The sequence below is a fragment of the Eschrichtius robustus genome, chromosome 8 (genome assembly GCF_028021215.1).
Source record: "Eschrichtius robustus isolate mEscRob2 chromosome 8, mEscRob2.pri, whole genome shotgun sequence".
Classification (NCBI taxonomy): domain Eukaryota; kingdom Metazoa; phylum Chordata; class Mammalia; order Artiodactyla; family Eschrichtiidae; genus Eschrichtius; species Eschrichtius robustus.
The window spans coordinates 77,380,683-77,398,732 of record NC_090831.1 but is presented as its reverse complement, the minus strand read 5'-3'; the positions used below and the strand labels follow the sequence as shown (position 1 = coordinate 77,398,732).

The 18,050-nt window shown below is 41.7% G+C and overlaps 1 protein-coding gene across 1 annotated transcript; it reads right to left on the bottom strand.

Annotated features, from left to right (window-relative positions):
* Nucleotides 1–1,468: 1,468 nt before the first annotated feature.
* On the bottom strand, nucleotides 1,469–17,185 carry SRI (sorcin). Its single transcript, XM_068549156.1, has 8 exons — nucleotides 17,001–17,185; nucleotides 16,039–16,122; nucleotides 13,870–13,939; nucleotides 6,622–6,665; nucleotides 5,681–5,828; nucleotides 5,330–5,443; nucleotides 4,236–4,294; nucleotides 1,469–3,265 (listed from the first exon to the last, which is right to left on the bottom strand). Exons 1-8 carry the CDS (start codon nucleotides 17,052–17,054, stop codon nucleotides 3,239–3,241), a joined length of 600 nt encoding a protein of 199 aa, XP_068405257.1. The 5' UTR covers nucleotides 17,055–17,185; the 3' UTR covers nucleotides 1,469–3,238.
* Nucleotides 17,186–18,050: the final 865 nt, after the last annotated feature.

The window sequence follows — 18,050 nt, the reverse complement described above, 5'->3', positions numbered from 1 at the left end:
GCTCCTAGTCTGCTGAGGAAAAAAGCAGTTCTAAGTAAAGTACTGTTTTAATGTGAGAAAAACAGAAGTCATTGACCAAGGGTTTGTACATTTATTATGAGATTAGAAAAATGGTGATTACATATAGCTCCATTTCTTCACTTTATAGTATTTTAGGCATATAATAATCCACTAAGAGAAACACTGAAACAGTAATACACTCAGCAAAGCAAAAGCAAAGTCTAGTTCAGAGATAGCAGAAGTTCTCGCTCACGTGCCGTTTTGCGGACTGACGGTACCGCCTGGAACATCACGCTGAAGTGGAGTCTAGACTTTTTGGCTCAATAGGAGTGAGAGCTCTGATTAATGAAATATGACTGCTGTGGTGCAAATCTATGCCAACTGTCCCCGGGGAAGCACAGGCTTCTTGCGGCCACGGTCCTATGGAAGTGCTCAGGGCTGTAAGTACTTTATAATCACAAATCTCTTGACACACCATGATAAAGCACTCATCCCCAAAATTAAATTAAATCTTGAGTTGGGGTGATTTGAGGAACTTAATTCTCCAAATGACTGAAGTATTCAAGTTTGAGTTCACACCTTTATTATGCTCCAACTAGATGCTCTAAGAAAAGCAGACCAAAAAACAGTTTTGAAGAGGCGGTGAGGCTGCACTGGATGTATATAATGAGTGAAACAGAACCCACCATAAAACAGAAATAAGGCGACACAAGATTCACTTGTAATGAGGATTTTGGCTGTGTTAAAGAAAGAGGATGGATACGTCATGTTTCTCAAGGGGAAGGAAACTTTATAACTGTAGGACATACTGAAGACCAGGCTGTATGCTTTCAGAAAGAAACAGTGAAAGTAGAAGTGGAGGAGATAAGGATATCAATAATTAAAGCTGAATTATTTCCAGAGACATAGTTTTGTAACACTTTAGCACTTACCCAAAAGCAAATTCAGAACCATGACTGATGCAACACACCTTGGGACCTACCAAAGCAGTCAGATGGTGCAAAAATGGTGCATAACCTTTGGTCAGTAAGGGCCTTCTTCCTTACCACCTTAGTCACCCAGGAAATGACCATTGCCTTACACTATGATTTCCTCAGAGGATCCTGATGAATTTGAAGCCTCCAGGTGCTGGGACTCTGAAGGTGAGCTCCTTGTCTCCTGGTCCTCTGAGCCCCCATTAGTTCTCTTCTGGACAGCTCAGGCTCAAGCCAGGCTTTGTGACCTCACAGACAATATATCTGGAATGAAACCTAGGCTCACCATGAAATTAATAGAAAGCAGGTTGACTCACATTCTGAGATGTAGCCTGAGTGTGACTACATGACAGAAATACATAAGTTAGGGTTTAATAAATATTTGTTAAATGTATATATCTGTGTGTGTGTGTGTGTGTGTGCGTGTGTGTATATATGGGGAGAGAGAGCGCACACGCAATATTTGAAAAAAGTTAGTGGAATGAGGCTAAAGATGCTTAGAAAATGTTTTATTTTTCATTCGTTGACAACTAATTGATCATCTGAATGGTTACTCTCACATTGTGCCCTAAAATAAGAGATATTTTGCTGGCAGGGAGACTGATTTCATTGTTTTATCTGTTAAGCTCTTTTGCTAAAAGAGCAAACCAGGCCAGCTTTAAATTTAAGAAACAGAAACATTATTGGTGCTTATCATGCCAACACTTTTTCATATTCGGACTACCCCAGGAGGCATGTATTACCTCCTTTCCAAGATGGGGAAATTGAGGCTCTGAGTTTATCTAAAATGATCAAACCACATATTTAGTAAGAGGCACAGCCAGCATTAGAATCCAGACCTTACTAGTACATGGTTTAAAAATTTTTTTAAAAAATGTCTTCCATTATAAATGTAATACTTGCTTGTCAGAGAATATTTGGAAGAGTAGCAGGAAGAGGGAAAATGAGCTCATAATTCTGACTTCCAGTGGAAGCCACATCAACATTTTTGTATACTCTTTCCAGTCCTTTTACTGTGTATATATATATTTTTTAACATCTTTATTGGAGTATAATTGCCTTACAATGGTGTGTTAGTTTCTGCTGTATAACAAAGTGAATCAGCTATACATATACATATATACCCATATCTCCTCCTCTTGCGTCTCCCTCCCACCCTCCCTATCCCACCCCTCTAGGTGGTCACACAGCACCGAGCTGATCTCCCTGTGCTATGCGGCTGCTTCCCACTAGCTATCTATTTTACATTTGGAGGTATATATAATAAGTCCATGCCACTCTCTCACTTCGTCCCAGCTTACCCTTCCCCCTCCCCGTGTCCTCAAGTCCATTCTCTACGTCTGTACTGTGTATATTTTTTAATGTAAGTGTGAACACATGGCATATCAAAATGGATGTATCACCATTTTAAAAATTAGCGTCTTCTGATTTTAAAAGGAAAGCACACACATTATAGAAAACTAGGAAAATACTGAAATGCATAAAGGGAATTAGTCACCTAGAATCCCATTAGCCAAAAATAACCTCAGTTAATATTTTCATATATTCCTTTAGTCTTTTCCTATCAATTTTCTGTTTTACATCGTTGAGCTCATAATGTTCAAGATTTTTAAGTACAGTTAGCAAAGGTCTACATGGGTGATGACAAGAAGGAACTTGATGACAGGCAGTATTTGCCACTCAAATTATTCAACCAGTTTCCATTTATACAGCCATCAAAATACCTGTAAGCCTTTAAGCTTGTGTTAAGTTTCCACTCAGGAGATTCCTGACATGTATTACCAGGTTTGTTTTTTTGTTGTTTTTTTTGCATCCAAGTGGGTCTAAACCATTTACATGACGAGAATACTCCACACATAAAGCTTTCAATACCACGTAAAAGCCCTTCTAAAAGAGGGACGACAACAGCTGTAGTCTGCTGAAAAGGTTTTAGTAGCTTACAATGAAAAATACATAATGTGCCTTAAACAATTTGCACACTTAAATTTACATAAAAGGGGCTTAGCAAGAAAATAAGGCATGATTAACAATGGCTCAAGGAAGTTCTAAATGGTGTTTAACTGACCGGATCTGATATTAATAACATTCCAAAGAATATATTATCAAAACTAAAAACTTCAGTTGTACATAAAGTAATAAACCTTTACAACAGCTGTTAAGGAAAAGTGGCTGTGTAAGTTTGCACACAATTATCAAAGGCAAAGAGCAAAGGAGAACTCCAGTCGGAATGAATGTGGATTATCTTCATAGGTCTTCCTCCTGATTTAAACACTCATGACGCACTGAATGAACTGAAAGAGAAAAATCAGCGTTACACTGCAGACCTCAGAACACAGAATACAGCCTAGCTTACTTTCAGGCAGCTTACCTTTTGGTATTCTCATTTGAATTGTGGATTAAAAAAAATCCTTTTCAAAATAGGAGTAAATGATGAGTGGAAAGGTTCATTTTTTGAAGGAAGCAGTCTAATATATAAAACCCAATGGGTTTCTCACATCAAAGCTTCTTACAAGAAGCTGATCTTACCCCAATGGACAAAGAATTATTTAAATTCCAAATAATATCTTACTCTAGACATGGTCATGATCAAAGGCACCTACTCACAAGTAACAGTACAGTTTATACCATTCTATCCCATGAGGAACTTCAGAACTGCAGTCTTACCCCACTATTCTACCAGACTGCCTTTAAAACGGTTTATTCCCTTAAAATCTGCGTTATTAAAATAAATTCTAGCATGCCAGTATATGGATGCACAGAAACAGAATATCTGACCCTTCCCTTGCAAATCAGAAACCTGAGTGTAGAAGCATCAGTATTTGCTGTGAAATGTTTGCTTCACCACCAAACACACAGCAATAGACTCTGCCTTTGCTCTCAGTTTTCTTTTGCATTCTTCCAACACCAGTGAGGCCCTGGGCACTGCTAATTCCTGCAGCATTCCTGCAAGGCCGGGTTGATTACCCCTCTTTCAGGGAAAATGGAACTTGGGTCAGGACTTTCAGATATTCCTTAAGTGGCCCTTCTGAGGCCAAAGCCTATGCACTTTCTGCTCTACAGGCCACCTCTCCGTCCTTGGAAACAGAGCGGGACTGTCGCCTGAGAAGTTAATGCACAATGAAGAGAACACACCTTTAAGCAGAAGAAATAAACATGTTTACACACAAGCCTTTTTAAAGTGTACTCATAACTGCAGCAGCTGCTAAACCGAAAATATGTGCATTTTTGTATTTTGTCAGTTCCAAATTTACTGAGACTTACATCATCATATGGGAAATTCACAACACCTTGCTGAGCAGTATCCCGTCTTCGAAAGCTGTCTGTAAAACACCACAGTAAAATTTATGAGTTTTTTTTAAGCATCTCATCTGAAATTATAATAGTTAATTATGTTGGCACTGGGTTCAAAATGCAGTAACATTTAAATTGTACAACCAGCCAGCATAAACAAAAGACCAAAGCAAAGAAACCAACTGTACCAATATGAATAGATTTAATATGCAACCAAGTAACACAACGTGCAGAAGTTGGCCAACTGTCTTTCTCAACATGGAGCTGGAAGAAAACGCCTCATCCCAAAGTCAGTAAAAGCTGCACTGACTTCCGAGACCATTCCTTAATTGTGATGGAAGCACAGAATTTCCGACTTCTTAATAACATAGATATTGCTTAATTAGGAAATAGATGGATGGAGTCCTTAATGTGACAAACAGCTGTGATCAGATATTCCACCCATTTGAGCTCTGTGCTATTAAATGAAAAGGATTTACTTTAATAAGAAAATCCACCCTCAAATTTGTGTCAGGATGCAAAAAAATCATAAAACCAGATATTAAAAAGGGTAAAGAGAGGAACGAAACCAGAAAAAAAAAATACAAAAGAAAGAAAAAGAATAGAGGGGAGAGAAAAGTAGAGATTATTGATACAGCTACATTTAAGAAGGACATCTGAAACAGAGACCACCATTTTAAATCTTTCCAACAGAAGAAATAGGAAAGAGCTACCAATGGGTAATTTTACTTTTTTCAAGAATTTCACATTCTAGGGAGAAATCACAGAATATTGCTCACACTCTGATCAAAAACATATCAGTTAGCTTGTTATGTTTTGGAACATTTTAGTAAAGTTTAGTTAGGATTTTTTTTGGCCACGCCGCTGGCTTGGGGGATCTTAGTTCCCCGACCAAGGATCGAACCTAGGCCCTCAACAGTGAGAGCATGGAGTCCTCACCACTGGACCACCAGGGAATTTAGTTAGGATTATTTTAACGGCAGACTACTTAGTAATGTGGAAAAAATTTCTGAGAAAACAGTTATTCTGCCAGACATGCTTAATAGCGATCTCAAAGGACACACCTGTTAGAGCTCGCAGCTTGACGCAGCAGGCGATGTAATCATCGAAGGTGATCTTTCCATTGGTGCTATATCGTTTTGCAATTGAATTCACAGCCTGGGGACTCAACCTAAATCCTGAAAGGAAGAAAAATCATCCAGCAAAAAAAAAAAAAAAAAAATCAAGGATTACAAGAAGACCATTAAAAATAATCAAGCCCCCCCAAATTTTTAGGACTGAGAGGGCTCATTTAAATTATGAATATGCACTACTTCTACAAATAGAAACCACCTTCATGTAGCACTTAGTTTTAGAAATTAAAAAAAAAAATTACTTCTACCAATGAACAGAGAGGTGGAGTCAGTCATACCCACCCATTGTTGTCAGGGCCTTCTGCAATTCCTGGGGATCCACTGTTCCACTCCTGTCGCTGTCAAAACTGATAAAGTGTTGTCTCCAGCCGTTTAGTACAGCCCAGAGTTCTTTAAACTCGTTGAAACCCATTGTGCCTGACATATCTCTCTGAACTGTAATCAAGGATTAGCGCATCTTTATTTTGCAACATTTTCTAATGATTAAACCAAAGATCGAGGATAAGGGAATTTAATACTCTTTCTGCTGAAAAGGTTAAAAATGTTATACATTCTTTTGGACATGATAGGACAAGAGACTAATGATATAATAAAAAGGGCCTATGGAGAAAAAGCTCTGAGGTACCTATTTCCCCCGGGGAAAAAAGATAATTGATATGATGTGATTTACAAGGAAATAACGAGGCCATTGTGAGCCACCTGTAACAACCAAACTGGGCTGCACTTTCTGGGTGGCCCAGGCTATGCTGCTTGTCCTTCTGTCTGGGGTCCTCTTTAGCCCTGACACTCCCTTGGTAAGCCCTCCCAGACCCACTGTTTTCACTTTTGGAAAATGAGGTGGGATGAAAGAACCATACCATCAGCACTAGCTAAACTAGTCTTACAACTGTGATGTGAAAAATCCCATTGCTTGAAGGCCAGGTTTGAATCATGCAGGGCAATCAATGTCACGGTGAAAAAGCCTCCCTGACTGCTCCGGTTTCTATACTTGTTTGTCTTTGATGCTTCCTCAAATTCTTAAATAACGAATGTTTTACTTACTAAACTTGCTTCCTTTTTCACACCAAATACCATCTTGAAAGCTAATGATTTTGGAAAACTTTTTTGTGGTCATTTGTCACTTTGTGTTTACCGGGTATTAATCCTTAGATGAATTCCTTCAGGAAGGATTTTTTTTTAATCCAGAAAAAAATACTCTAGGCCACAGTCAAGGTAAAGGATACATCCAGCATTGAAACCATAAGCCGGCAAGTCTCCAGGTTAAAAGCTGTTAAATCAAGAAAAGTACATACATATTAATACAATTTCAAAAATTCACATTACATTGGATATGTTCAAATTAACTAGGAATGTGATTATTTATACACCTTTATTTTTATATGCTGCTCAATCTACACGGAACTAAATTCATGGAGCTTTGAAGTAGATTTTTTTTTTTCCAGCTAGATAGGGTTCCATCCAGAACCCAAATTTGATTTTAACAACTTTAATAGAAATCTTTTTAAAAAGTTTTGCATAGTACTGTTAATATTTTTAGGTGTGATTTATGGTTTTGAAATTGGGGGGAAAAAAGTGTCCTTATCTTTAAGAAAAGTATACACTGAAGTTATTTGTAGGTGGAATAAATGTTAAGAGATCTGGAATTTGCTTTAAAAGAACATGGGCAGGATTATAGATAAAACAAGAATGGCAACACATTGATAACTGTTGAAGCTGAGTGATGGGTATACAGGAGTTCACTGTATAATTACCTCTATTTTTGGATAAGCTTAAACTTTTCTCTAACATAGTTTTTAAAAAGCATTATATTCTTTCTTGCTATTGAAACTGTAATATAGTGAGTTCAATTCACCATAATGAACCACAATGTATTATTATCCACCATGGTGAATGGGAGGGTTGGGTTGCTTTGTTCCTACTCACAATTGACTCTAGCTGGTTTTGCTAGCTGAGTCTGATCATTTGTTTTTCTTTCTTTTCCCTTTAATGTCAGACACTGAATGGTCACCTCCTACCCCAAACAGCCTATGGCCTCTTTTCATAGACAGTAAGATAAATACGCTTGCTAGAACTGTGTGTTAAACAAGAGCATTCTGGACTAAGACCCGATGACCCACTTAGCGATGGCCACTGTTCAGAAACCTTTTTAGTTTACTTACAGTTCAAGGGTGTTCTGAGGGCATTTCCATACCTCACTTAGACAACCAAGCTAGAATACACTTATTGGTTAATGGCCTACTGGTACTCTAAGCATTAATAAATTAAAAATAAAGAATTCCTTGCACCTTACCAATGACTTTGAGGAAGTATTCTGAGGTACAAAGAAGCTGTAAAACTAGAAGGAAGAAGTGACAAGGGTCACGTGGGCAAAGCTAGCATAAATTTGACAAGTTTGTTAAGATGCACACAGAATTAACATTTCTTACAGCTGTTATTAGCTTCATTTTTATCTCTAACAAAAGTGAACTTAAAACACAACTAAGCTAACTCTTATTACTGTAATGTCTCCAAACATTACAAACTATAGGTTTTGTACTTTTAATAGATTCCTCTGTTTGGCATATCCTGGAACCCTGAAATAAAAGGTTGGGGACTGTTTCTATTTTGGTCCTTCAACCTCCATCTGATCCACAGAGACAATTCTCTGAGGTGAGAGGAGGCAACACTTTTCTACACTTTTGAGAAAGAGTTGGTTGGTTCTTCATTCTGATTTTTAAGTTGTGTGGAAGTATGAAGTCTCTCTAGTGGAGACCAGAGGTTCTCAACCCTTGGGTACTTATCAGAATCACCCAGAGGCTTTAAAAGATCCTGACACCTGGGCTGCACCACAGAACAATTATTATTATTTTTTCAGCTTTATTGAGATATTATTGACATATAACATTGTGTAAGTTTAAGGTGTACATTGTAATGATTTTCTATACGTATATACTGCAAAATGATTACCATAATAAGGCTAATTAACACACATCCATCACCTCACATAGCTACCTTTTGTGTGTGTGGTGAGAAGTTTTAAGATGTACTCTCTCAACAACTTCTGTTAACTACAGTCACCACCACCACAGAACAATTAAATCAGAATCTGACTGTGGGACTCAGGCATTAGTTTTGTTTTGTTTTTTTTTAAAGCTTCTCAGATGATTCTAGTGAGTAGTCAAGATTGAGACCACTCTTCTACTCAAAGTGTGATTCCTGGACTAGCTGTTATTAATATCACCTGGGAGCTTTTGTTTCTTCTTTGTTTTTTTCTTTTCTTTTTTCTTTTTGTGGTTTGATGGTGTACGGTCAGGCCACTCAAGATGGCTGTTCTCTTGCTCTCTGTACATCCGCTGCCCGACCAGGGCCTGCCTCACCTCTACCCCACGCACAGGACTGGCCTTCCTACGTACTTGCCCTGGGCCCCAGCTGGTGACTGTTCTTATCTTATCCAAGGGGCAGTGAGTGCCCCTCTGCTGGCTTCCCTGGTAACGAATGAGCCCACCTGAGGTAACCCCGCCTTGTAACTGGCCGTCTCCCCTTCCCCTCTGGAGTGAAGCCTGCTGCCAGGTCCTGCCGGCCTTCTGCTGCACACGGTGGGGTGCCACTCCAGGACCTGGCTTCAGACGTGGAAGCTCCCATGTCCATTAAACCACTGACGTCTCTGTAGCTGACTCCGGGCTCTTTCTTCGGTCTTAAAACTGGGCAAGCGCAGGCCTTGTAGCAGATGGTTTTCGTTTGAATTATGCTTGTGTTCAGTTCTTTTTGGTTTTTGTGAATCTACTGTATGTTTCTGATTTGTGGTTACCCTGTTTTTCAAGTATGTTAACCCACGACTACATCTAGTTTCTTTAGACTGATAGTCATATAGGCTCAAATACATTCTGAAAAAAAAACCACACATTTTCTTACTGTCCTCCCCCACATTTTATGATTCTGATGTCCTTTTACGTCTTCACGTTTATCCTTTTGCTCTTCATTGCAGTTATCATTGCTTCCAAAAATATTTTGGGGATTTTTTTTTTTTTTTAATCTGGATACTGGCTTATTTAAATGATTTACTTTCCAATTGTGCTTTTCTCTTTCCTATAGATTCTTGCTTCTTTTCTATTTAGAGAAGCCCTTTCAATATATCTTTTAGGATATGTTTAGTATTGCTGTATTCTTTTAGTTTTTGCTTGTCTGAGAAATCCTTTCTCTCTCTTACTCTAAATGATAATCTTGCTGGGTAGAGTATCCTAGTTTGCAGGTTTTTCCCTTTCAAGACTTTGAATATATCATGCCACTCCCTTCTGGCCTGCAAAGCTTCTGTAGAGAAATCAGCAGATGGCCTTATGGGTGTTCCCTTGTAATTAACTCTTTGTTTTTCCTCACCTGGGAGCTTTTAGAACTGCAGCATCTCAGCCCTTAACATAAACCAACAAAATCAGAATCTGCGCTTTTAACAAGATCCCCAGGGGATATATATTCACATTAAAGCAGCTGGTTCAACCTGGACCAGCAGGCCCGGAAACCCGTTTAGAGATGCAAATTCTCAGGTCTCACCCCAGATCCTGATGAGAAATGCTAGAGCAGGGCCGGCAATCTGGTTTCAGCAAACCTTCCAGGTGACGCTGCAGCTGCTGCAGTGTAAGGACTGCTGCTCCAGAGGGCCTGACAACCACAGGACAGCGCCAACCACAGGACAGCGCCAGCTGTGTTTGGATGTAAAGCGAGGCTTCTGGCGGCCAGGAAGCAGCCAGTCCCTGTCTCCCACGTCTATGAATGACATCATTACCCACTCAGCTCCCTGAGCCAGAAACCTGGGCAAGTCCACAGTTCCCTCTCCCTTGACACTTGATCACCTTCTGAACAGCCTTAGGACCCATCCAACTCCAGTCCCACTGTCCTATCCCCAGTGCAGTCAGCACTTCTCTCATCTGTTTGACTCCAAGGGCCACCTAACTGGTATCCCTGACTCCCCACGTTCCCCACACCCATACTGCCCAATTTGGTCTTTCTCGCACAGCCAGGGTTAATAGGTGCTCTTCTACTTAAGACCAGTGGAGGTGTTCCACTGCCCTCAGGATGAAGTCCAAACACCTTAATTGGCATATAAGGTCATACACATATTTTCTCAGTTCAGCTCCTTTCCTACTGTTCATTCAACCCCATAAGCTATCTCTGGTCAATTTCTCTCAGTTCCTTGATTGAACCATCCTCCCTCTCATCTCTGGGTACACACTGTTCTACTGGCCCGGCACACATCTTCCCTACCTCACTCACTTCTTGGTCTGCATCATTTCTGCTCAACTTTCATTTCTCCTCAGATGAGGTATCGATTCCGCAAGGAAAACTTTCCTGACCTCTGTCTGGGTTACCGGCCCCTCTGATGTGACCCCACAGCTTACAGTAAAAGGTAAACCCTTTACCTACCCCAGCGCTTTGCACCGTGTTCCCCAGGCACTGTTGGCGCTTGCCACGCTTGCCACCACGTGGTAGGTGTCCATTAGAAATGTGTTGGCTGGCCAAATGAATGAACACGTGAGACTGAATTCTCATCCCTATGCAGGAAGCTGTATACCCCTCTCAAAGAGCCTAAGGAGGATATGGTTTTTAAACGGACTCTTCTGATTTTCACTGATACTTAAAAGTAATGTATAATCCCTTAGGTAAATAATCAGTCTTTCTTAAGTAAAAATTCAAATATGGGTATATGATTTTTCCATTTTAGGAAGCCTTCCATACTCATTAATTCATCAAATGCCTATTAAATATTCATTATGTGCAGGGCTCAGGGTACCAGGGACATTGGAGATACAAACGTGACACTGGAACCTGGCCCAGCTGACAGTCTGAAGTTAAAGATAAGTCATGTGCACAAGGTAGAGGATGGTAAGCCATTATGGAGGCACCCAAAACTACCAGATGTTGAGGAGAGGCTCCTTCTTGGTAAGAAAGGCTTCATAGAAGAAGCAGCATTTAAGCCAAGTTTTGAACAACAGAAAAGACTAGGGACATCTGGCGACAGCCACGTAGAGCTAGGGACCTGCATAAGCACAGAGAGAAGCAGTGAAGTCCGGACAGGCAAAGGAAGTGGGAGAAATTACCGTTAGCTGAGGCTGCATCACTGAGGAGACGGAATTCCTGCGAGGCTGTCTAGCTTTTGTTTTATATGGGCACCATGGAGCTACTCAGGATTTTTAGAGGAGGAGAGTGACAGGTTAGAGCTCTTCACCAGGGAGAACAGAAATCTGGTCCTCTTTTGTGAGAGGACTGAGAAGGGAGGGAATGAGGTAGGCAGTGAACAAAACAGAAAAGTCACTATTCTGGGCAGTTCCAATGAGTTAGAACACTGACGTCTAATAAGTTTGGGTGAGGAGAACTCTTGTTCAATTTTAATAGTATCTTTTTCCCCCAGAAAGAGCTTTTACTAATGCTAATCCTATTTTAAATAATTTCAAAAGAATCTTTGTTATAATTGTATCTTGACTCTCTCTTTTCTCCTGTTCATTCTGCTAAAATACCTCAAACAACTTTTCTTCTAGTAGAAATCCACAATGTAACAGACCTAGCAGGAGAATCCCACCTGCAGTTGTTTCTCTCAACCTTACCACAGAGGAACAACTACTACACTCGAGGAAGAAAGAGCAACTTCCCTCATCAGCGCCACCTCTAGGCATGACTACTCCCTCTTAAACTGGTTAAGAAGGTGCCATAGGTTTCTCTGTCCCCCCTGCCACCCCTAGACGTCCACACTTTCTGGCGTGGAAGCTGGGTTGAAAAGACCAATGGCTGTATAACTTCTGCATTACAACACTCACTCTGACATCTCACAACCAAGATGGTTTTGTGGTTCATTACAGCCTCCATAACCAGATGACAGCAAGCAAATTAATTCAATCACATGATCCAGATGATTCAGGATATGTCTTTTCTATAACTCAGTGATCTAAGATCATTAGTAAATGCAGCTTTCTCAAATGAAATTTTTAAAAGGACTGCTCTCCAAGGATATACTGCCCACTTTGTTCGATTTGAAAACCGGCCACACCTCTTCTACTGAAAGGGTGTAGAGTAATAGTCTATGTTGTGACATGGCTCACTTCTGTAAACTCTGCTATTAGACCTTCTTTGTTCACCAGCTCCAATTGCTTGAGGTTAACAACTAACGATTTAAATGTATTGCCTACAATCATTTAAAAAAAAAAAAAAATCCCTCATCTAGAAAAGGGCTTCTTTTGTTTAGGACCAGGGTAGATGACAGAAATGCAAAAGGTTCCTCTTTTGTATTAATTCCCACAACTAGGAAATGTTAATTGGATACTGAAGTCATAAAACAAAGGATGATAAAAATGGATATGCAAGTAGTTTAAAAAGAGCCACCTAGTAACTGTGCCATATCAAACAGTCAAAAATGGCCACTACGGATCCTCAAGTGTGAATTCTAGTTTGAATGTTGTTTTTTTTTTTTCTTAAGGGATCTTAGTTCCCAACCAGGGATCGAACCCGGGCCCACCGCAGTGAAAGCACCGAGTCCTAACCACTGGACCGCCAGGGAATTCCCTAGTTTGAGTGTTTTAATTCACAGCTTACTGGGAAGTTGAGGCTTCGATCTGATGTTCTGTCTCAATTAACAACTGGCAGAGAAGGTGGTAGGTCATGTACATTAGCCAAGACACTCTTCTCTATCATGGTCAAGACATGATTTGAAGGGAAGCATGTGGCATGTGTGGGATGCAGCATCTTGGCAGGAGTTCCCTCTCTGCAGCTCATGCGGAGTCAAAGGCAGGAAGCAGGTGTAAGTACAGGGGCAGTCTGTGAGGAACTGGGGGGTGGCAGGAAGGAGGACTATTCTAAAGAGTTTAGAAATTAGGAAGGGCACGTCTTACTTAGCCTGATGTAGAAAGAGGAAAGACCTGGGGGATGTCAAGGTGAGCGTTCATGCTGCCCGGAGCTGAGACCAGGAGTGCAGAACTGGCTCCTTGAGGACTAGGGGTTGGGGACCAGGCACCGGGGAAAAGGGAGGGTAGGACCAACTACTCAGAACTAGGCATGCAGGACAGGCCACTCTGGGACCAGGTGCACAGGACCAGCCACTCAAAGCCCTAAGTGCCACCAGGCTCAGAGACAGAATAAGCTCTTGGCAAACAGCAGTGAATGTTAGCTCCTATCATTAACGACACCTGACCTGGTGGATTTCATTTCAGCACCTTACCTCATTTTCTGAGGAGGCCACATAGACTGTCATTGGTTTGAATGGTTCCAGATACATGGAACCCAAATCCAAGACACCCACTAAACCGGTGGGTGGTGTGGAATGATTCAGTAAGAACTGTTTTCAAATTAACATTCTGAAATACAAAAGAACCAACCGAATTCAGCTTTTGAAATTCTTAACTTTGCTGGATCAGAAAAGCTCAGATTCCTTGAAGGCTATAATAATCACAAGTAACATCTGAAATATGAAACACAAGAGTATTTCTAGAGACACTTTGGGGCTCCTAACTTACGCTTGTATCCTCCAGCAATGCCCGACTGTGTCAGGCATCTCTGCAATTCATCAGCATCTATTTGTCCATCCTTTAAAAAAAAAAAAAATAGGAAAAGGAATCACAATCGTGATTTGTACTTTCTAGTTCTTTGTTTACATTCAGTATTCAGTGTAGCAATAATGGTAAAGAAAATGAATATTATCATGCATGAGAATTTTTTTAAAGGGATGCCTGCCAAAAGTAGGCATTCTTTTTCCTCACTCTACTTCCCATAACAATTTAATTCAGAAAGAAAGACAAATTGTTAAGGCCTCTTCCACAAATGTATAATTAGGGCCATAAACAAAAAATACATTTCTTAATACCTAGGTAAAGTGGGCACTCAATTTCAGGCTTTCTTTTAAATAATCATTACACAAGAATTAACCAAGTCTGAAAGCTGCTTACACCTATACTTTAGAGGAAATGATGAAAAGGTATTGGTAATACTAAATTCCCGAATTAGACTTGGCATAAATGTTCTCAAGTATAAGGTTCCTCTTTTAATATAACAGTGAGGTGAATTCAGTTTCTTCCACTGAGACATGATATTTTTAAATGTATGAATAAAACTAGTTTCTGTCTTGAACTACTCTCAGTCTGAGCTAGGAATCTGCCAAAGCAAGCGTTTTAAAATAAAATTATTTATGTAGTTGATTAAAAGTCTTATTACTCTTTCTAGCTTGTTTTTTTGTCAGGGTGTGTGGAGAGCAGGGTACACAGATGACATCAGTAAATGAAAAGTCTGGTTCCCACAGAAAGCGTCCTCTGTGATCACCTTTGCTTATGATGTGATGAATTGTTTTTTTTGGATCACGATTATACCTGGGAGACAGGTTCCTCGTGCTTATTCACTGGCTGACCTAGGTCAGAACTAGATAACATGTTATTTTTAGGGATTTTAAAATAAAATACCTCAATCCTCAAGTCCATGACTATTATATGTTCTAGACGAGGGGCATGATCAATAATGTGAAACCCGATGGACATGCTGCTGCAGGCGGGGCTGCTGAAAGCTAAGCAGGGGGGGTCACTTACATGGCTGCAGGCACAGGCAGTCTAAGAATAAGGAGTCTTGAGCTTTGCTGTGTCTTGTGGTTTCAAAGATACTGATCACTAACAGATGAAGCAGATACTTAAGGGGCAGCTCTTTCAGTTTTAGACTCAATTTTCCAGCGTTTCTCAAACGGTATTTCTTAGAGTGCTATTCTAAAAGGTGGTTGTAGGTTGTTATTCCATAACAGTCTAAGGCATTTTCACATTAAGATTGTGTTATTTCTAGCTTTTGACCAAAACAAAGCTAAGCTGAATTCATAAGCACAGACACCCCCTCTGGACATGTTTGGGTTATACCAACAGTCTATTTACCATATACATTCAGTGACCTGGGAGCTGGGGAAGGGGCCTCCCTCAAGATGCACTACCGCCTGTCATATGACTTAGAATGTAAAGAAGTGAATGGTCTTGGGGTGCTGACCTTAATTCTCTCTCTGGGTCAATAGACCACAACACCTAATAAGGACATGGAAGAGCTGACCTAGTAACAGCATCTGCATCAAAGAGGAACTAAACTGTTCAGAAGATTAACTTCCTGATAGTAAGAAAAATATAGTACCTTTCTTATTTTGAAGCTGGTGGGTTTTTACCATAAATACCTATTTCCTAAGGGGGTCACTGATTAACAATCAAACTCTACCCAAAGAAAGTGTCCCCTAGAATCTGGCTACAGAATTACTAGTACCACGTGCTTTTAATTGTACAAAGAAGGGTTTAATGTTCAGCAGATCTGGTATTTCTTCTCTGGAAACCACTATGGACCCTGACAATTCAGTTGTAAAGACATCTTTCTACCTTACATATCTTCAAAGCACACTTATACTAGCCTGTTCTGTTGGAATGTGACCGTAATGCAATCACAAGTTTAGTTCTGAATGTAACATAAACACGAGTAACCCTTTGATCTAATTTGTTCTGAATATTCAAAAATAAGTAACTGCCTATGAACTTCTTTCTCTCTTTTTTTTTTTTCTTGTGCAGAAGCAAAGGGATTCTTTTCCAGAGGAAAGGCTATTTTTCTGTGCCACTATAACAAAGGTTAATACAAATGTAGACTCTGACAGTCCTTTAATGTTAAAGGGAAAAGCTAACCTGTCCAGCTACAGCAGCAAAGTAACCATACAGCGGATCCTGAGTTTGTCCGGGAAACGCAGGCCCTCCGGGAGCCCCTCCATACTGTAAGACAGGAAACAAATGCATCATTCCGCTGACCAAGTTTTATTCTTTCACCACTGAGTGCCTCATGCAAAGCCAGGCAATTGCCAGGCCTTCGCTGTCAGTCGTTTGCCACCCGGAACTCTCTACCTGCAATCATTCCTCCTCTTTCTCCCATTCTCACCCCGTTATAATTTAAAAACCGGCAGCTAGGGTCAAAATGAGTAGTCTTGACAGTGGCATCAGTGTAAGTGAAGCAACTTTACAAATCCCCGTTAACCCGCAGGCTACTGAGATAAACGCAACCTGGGCATGCAACTTACATTTTTCTAGCGTTCATGGTATTTTTAAAGCGTTTTGAGACAGGTGTAGCCTCGGGAGGGGTGAGGTGTGTCAAGGCGAGGGAACTTTCTCTTTTGGAAACAGTTCCCACGACGACGCGCATCCCTGACGCAGGGCGAGGCTGCCCTCCTCCCGGGGGTCTTTGACTCTAACGGACTTTCCCTGACTTTCCTGTTTTTCCCACTTTCTTTCAGAGAGGGAGAAGTGGACCGCAGGACTATTCTAGATTAAAATGGCTGTTGCTCTCAGGAAAGGCGGAGAGGAAGGCAACACCCCATGTGCACGATTTCACGCCGCGGATCCGGGAGTCACAGGGTGGGCTTCTTGGGTCAAAACCACCCACGCCCCGGCCCCGCACAGCCAGCCGGGGGGGAGAAGGGCCAGAGGGAAAGTGGGCGCTGGAGACAGAGGCCGGTCGGCAGGGGCCCGAGGCGAGGCGGCTGGCAGGGCGGGGGCGCCCGGGAGCCGCCCCCGCGCAGTCGCCACGTGTGGCCTCTCGGCGCCCCCGGCGTCCAGGGGTCGCACCCCGGCCGCGAGCCCGGGCGGGCAGCACTCACCCCGCCTGCGTAGTAGCCGCCGCCGCCGGCGCCAGGGTGCCCGGGGTACGCCATGCTGCCCTCTGTGCCGCAGCCCTGCGCCTCCCGCCTCCCCGCCGCGGCCGCCTCGGGCCGCACCACCGGAGCCCACGGGGGACGAGCTTCAGGCCCGCCGGCCCTGCCAGGCTCCACTTCCGGCCCGTCGCCCCCTCCTGCGCTCCGCCCGGTCTTTGGTGTTTTATGTACTCAGGCCCTGACGAATCGGAAGTCCGGTAAGTGACTTCAGACCCGCGATACAATTCGCACTGGGGACTCTCCTCCCTTCGAAACGAATGGCACGTTCCGACACTAACCCAGTTCCCGGGGTATTCTTTTTCTCTTCCTGCTTGGACATCTTCTGTTACGCTTTTTATTTTAAATAACTTTACTGGACAGGCCTACGGGCTCTAAGCAGAGTGCGGTATTGGGGGAAGGGGCTGAAGGCTTTAGGGCAGCTCTTAGATGCTTTCGGGGAAAGGAGACCTCGTCGAAAAATCAAAATTTGAAAGCGCCCTCGGGAAACAGGAATAAACTTGAGGAACAGAGAGCTGGGGAGCGTTGGCTGGCGTTTGCACGTATCACTGAACAATAACGGCGTGTTTCCTTGCTAGGGGACACTGTCATCTCCTGGCTAAGCTGGGTGTGACTCGGCTATGGCCTGGGGAGTATAGAGAGCATTTACTGGGCAGGGCAGCCTCGCCCAGATTGTTATTAGAAATTGAGTTGTTTGAATTATCTGGATGATTTAGGCAAAACAATCCCATTCTCCGAAATTAGTCAGCTACTTTTTATGCAAGAAAAGTTTAGCGCAAGCTGAGAGTGTGCTGGTAAATATTCAGGAGGGTGAGAGAGCTGGAACTTGGAACTTCACTCAGTTGATTCAGGAAACGGTTTTCTTTACTTCACACAGTTTTCTTTTTCCTAAACAATTTGAAGCAATTCAGATGTGAGATTTTTGTTTAGTTTGGTTTCATGTAATTTCAGTCACGCAGAATGTTTTTCTGAATTTTAACGTTTTAAGAAATGCAATAA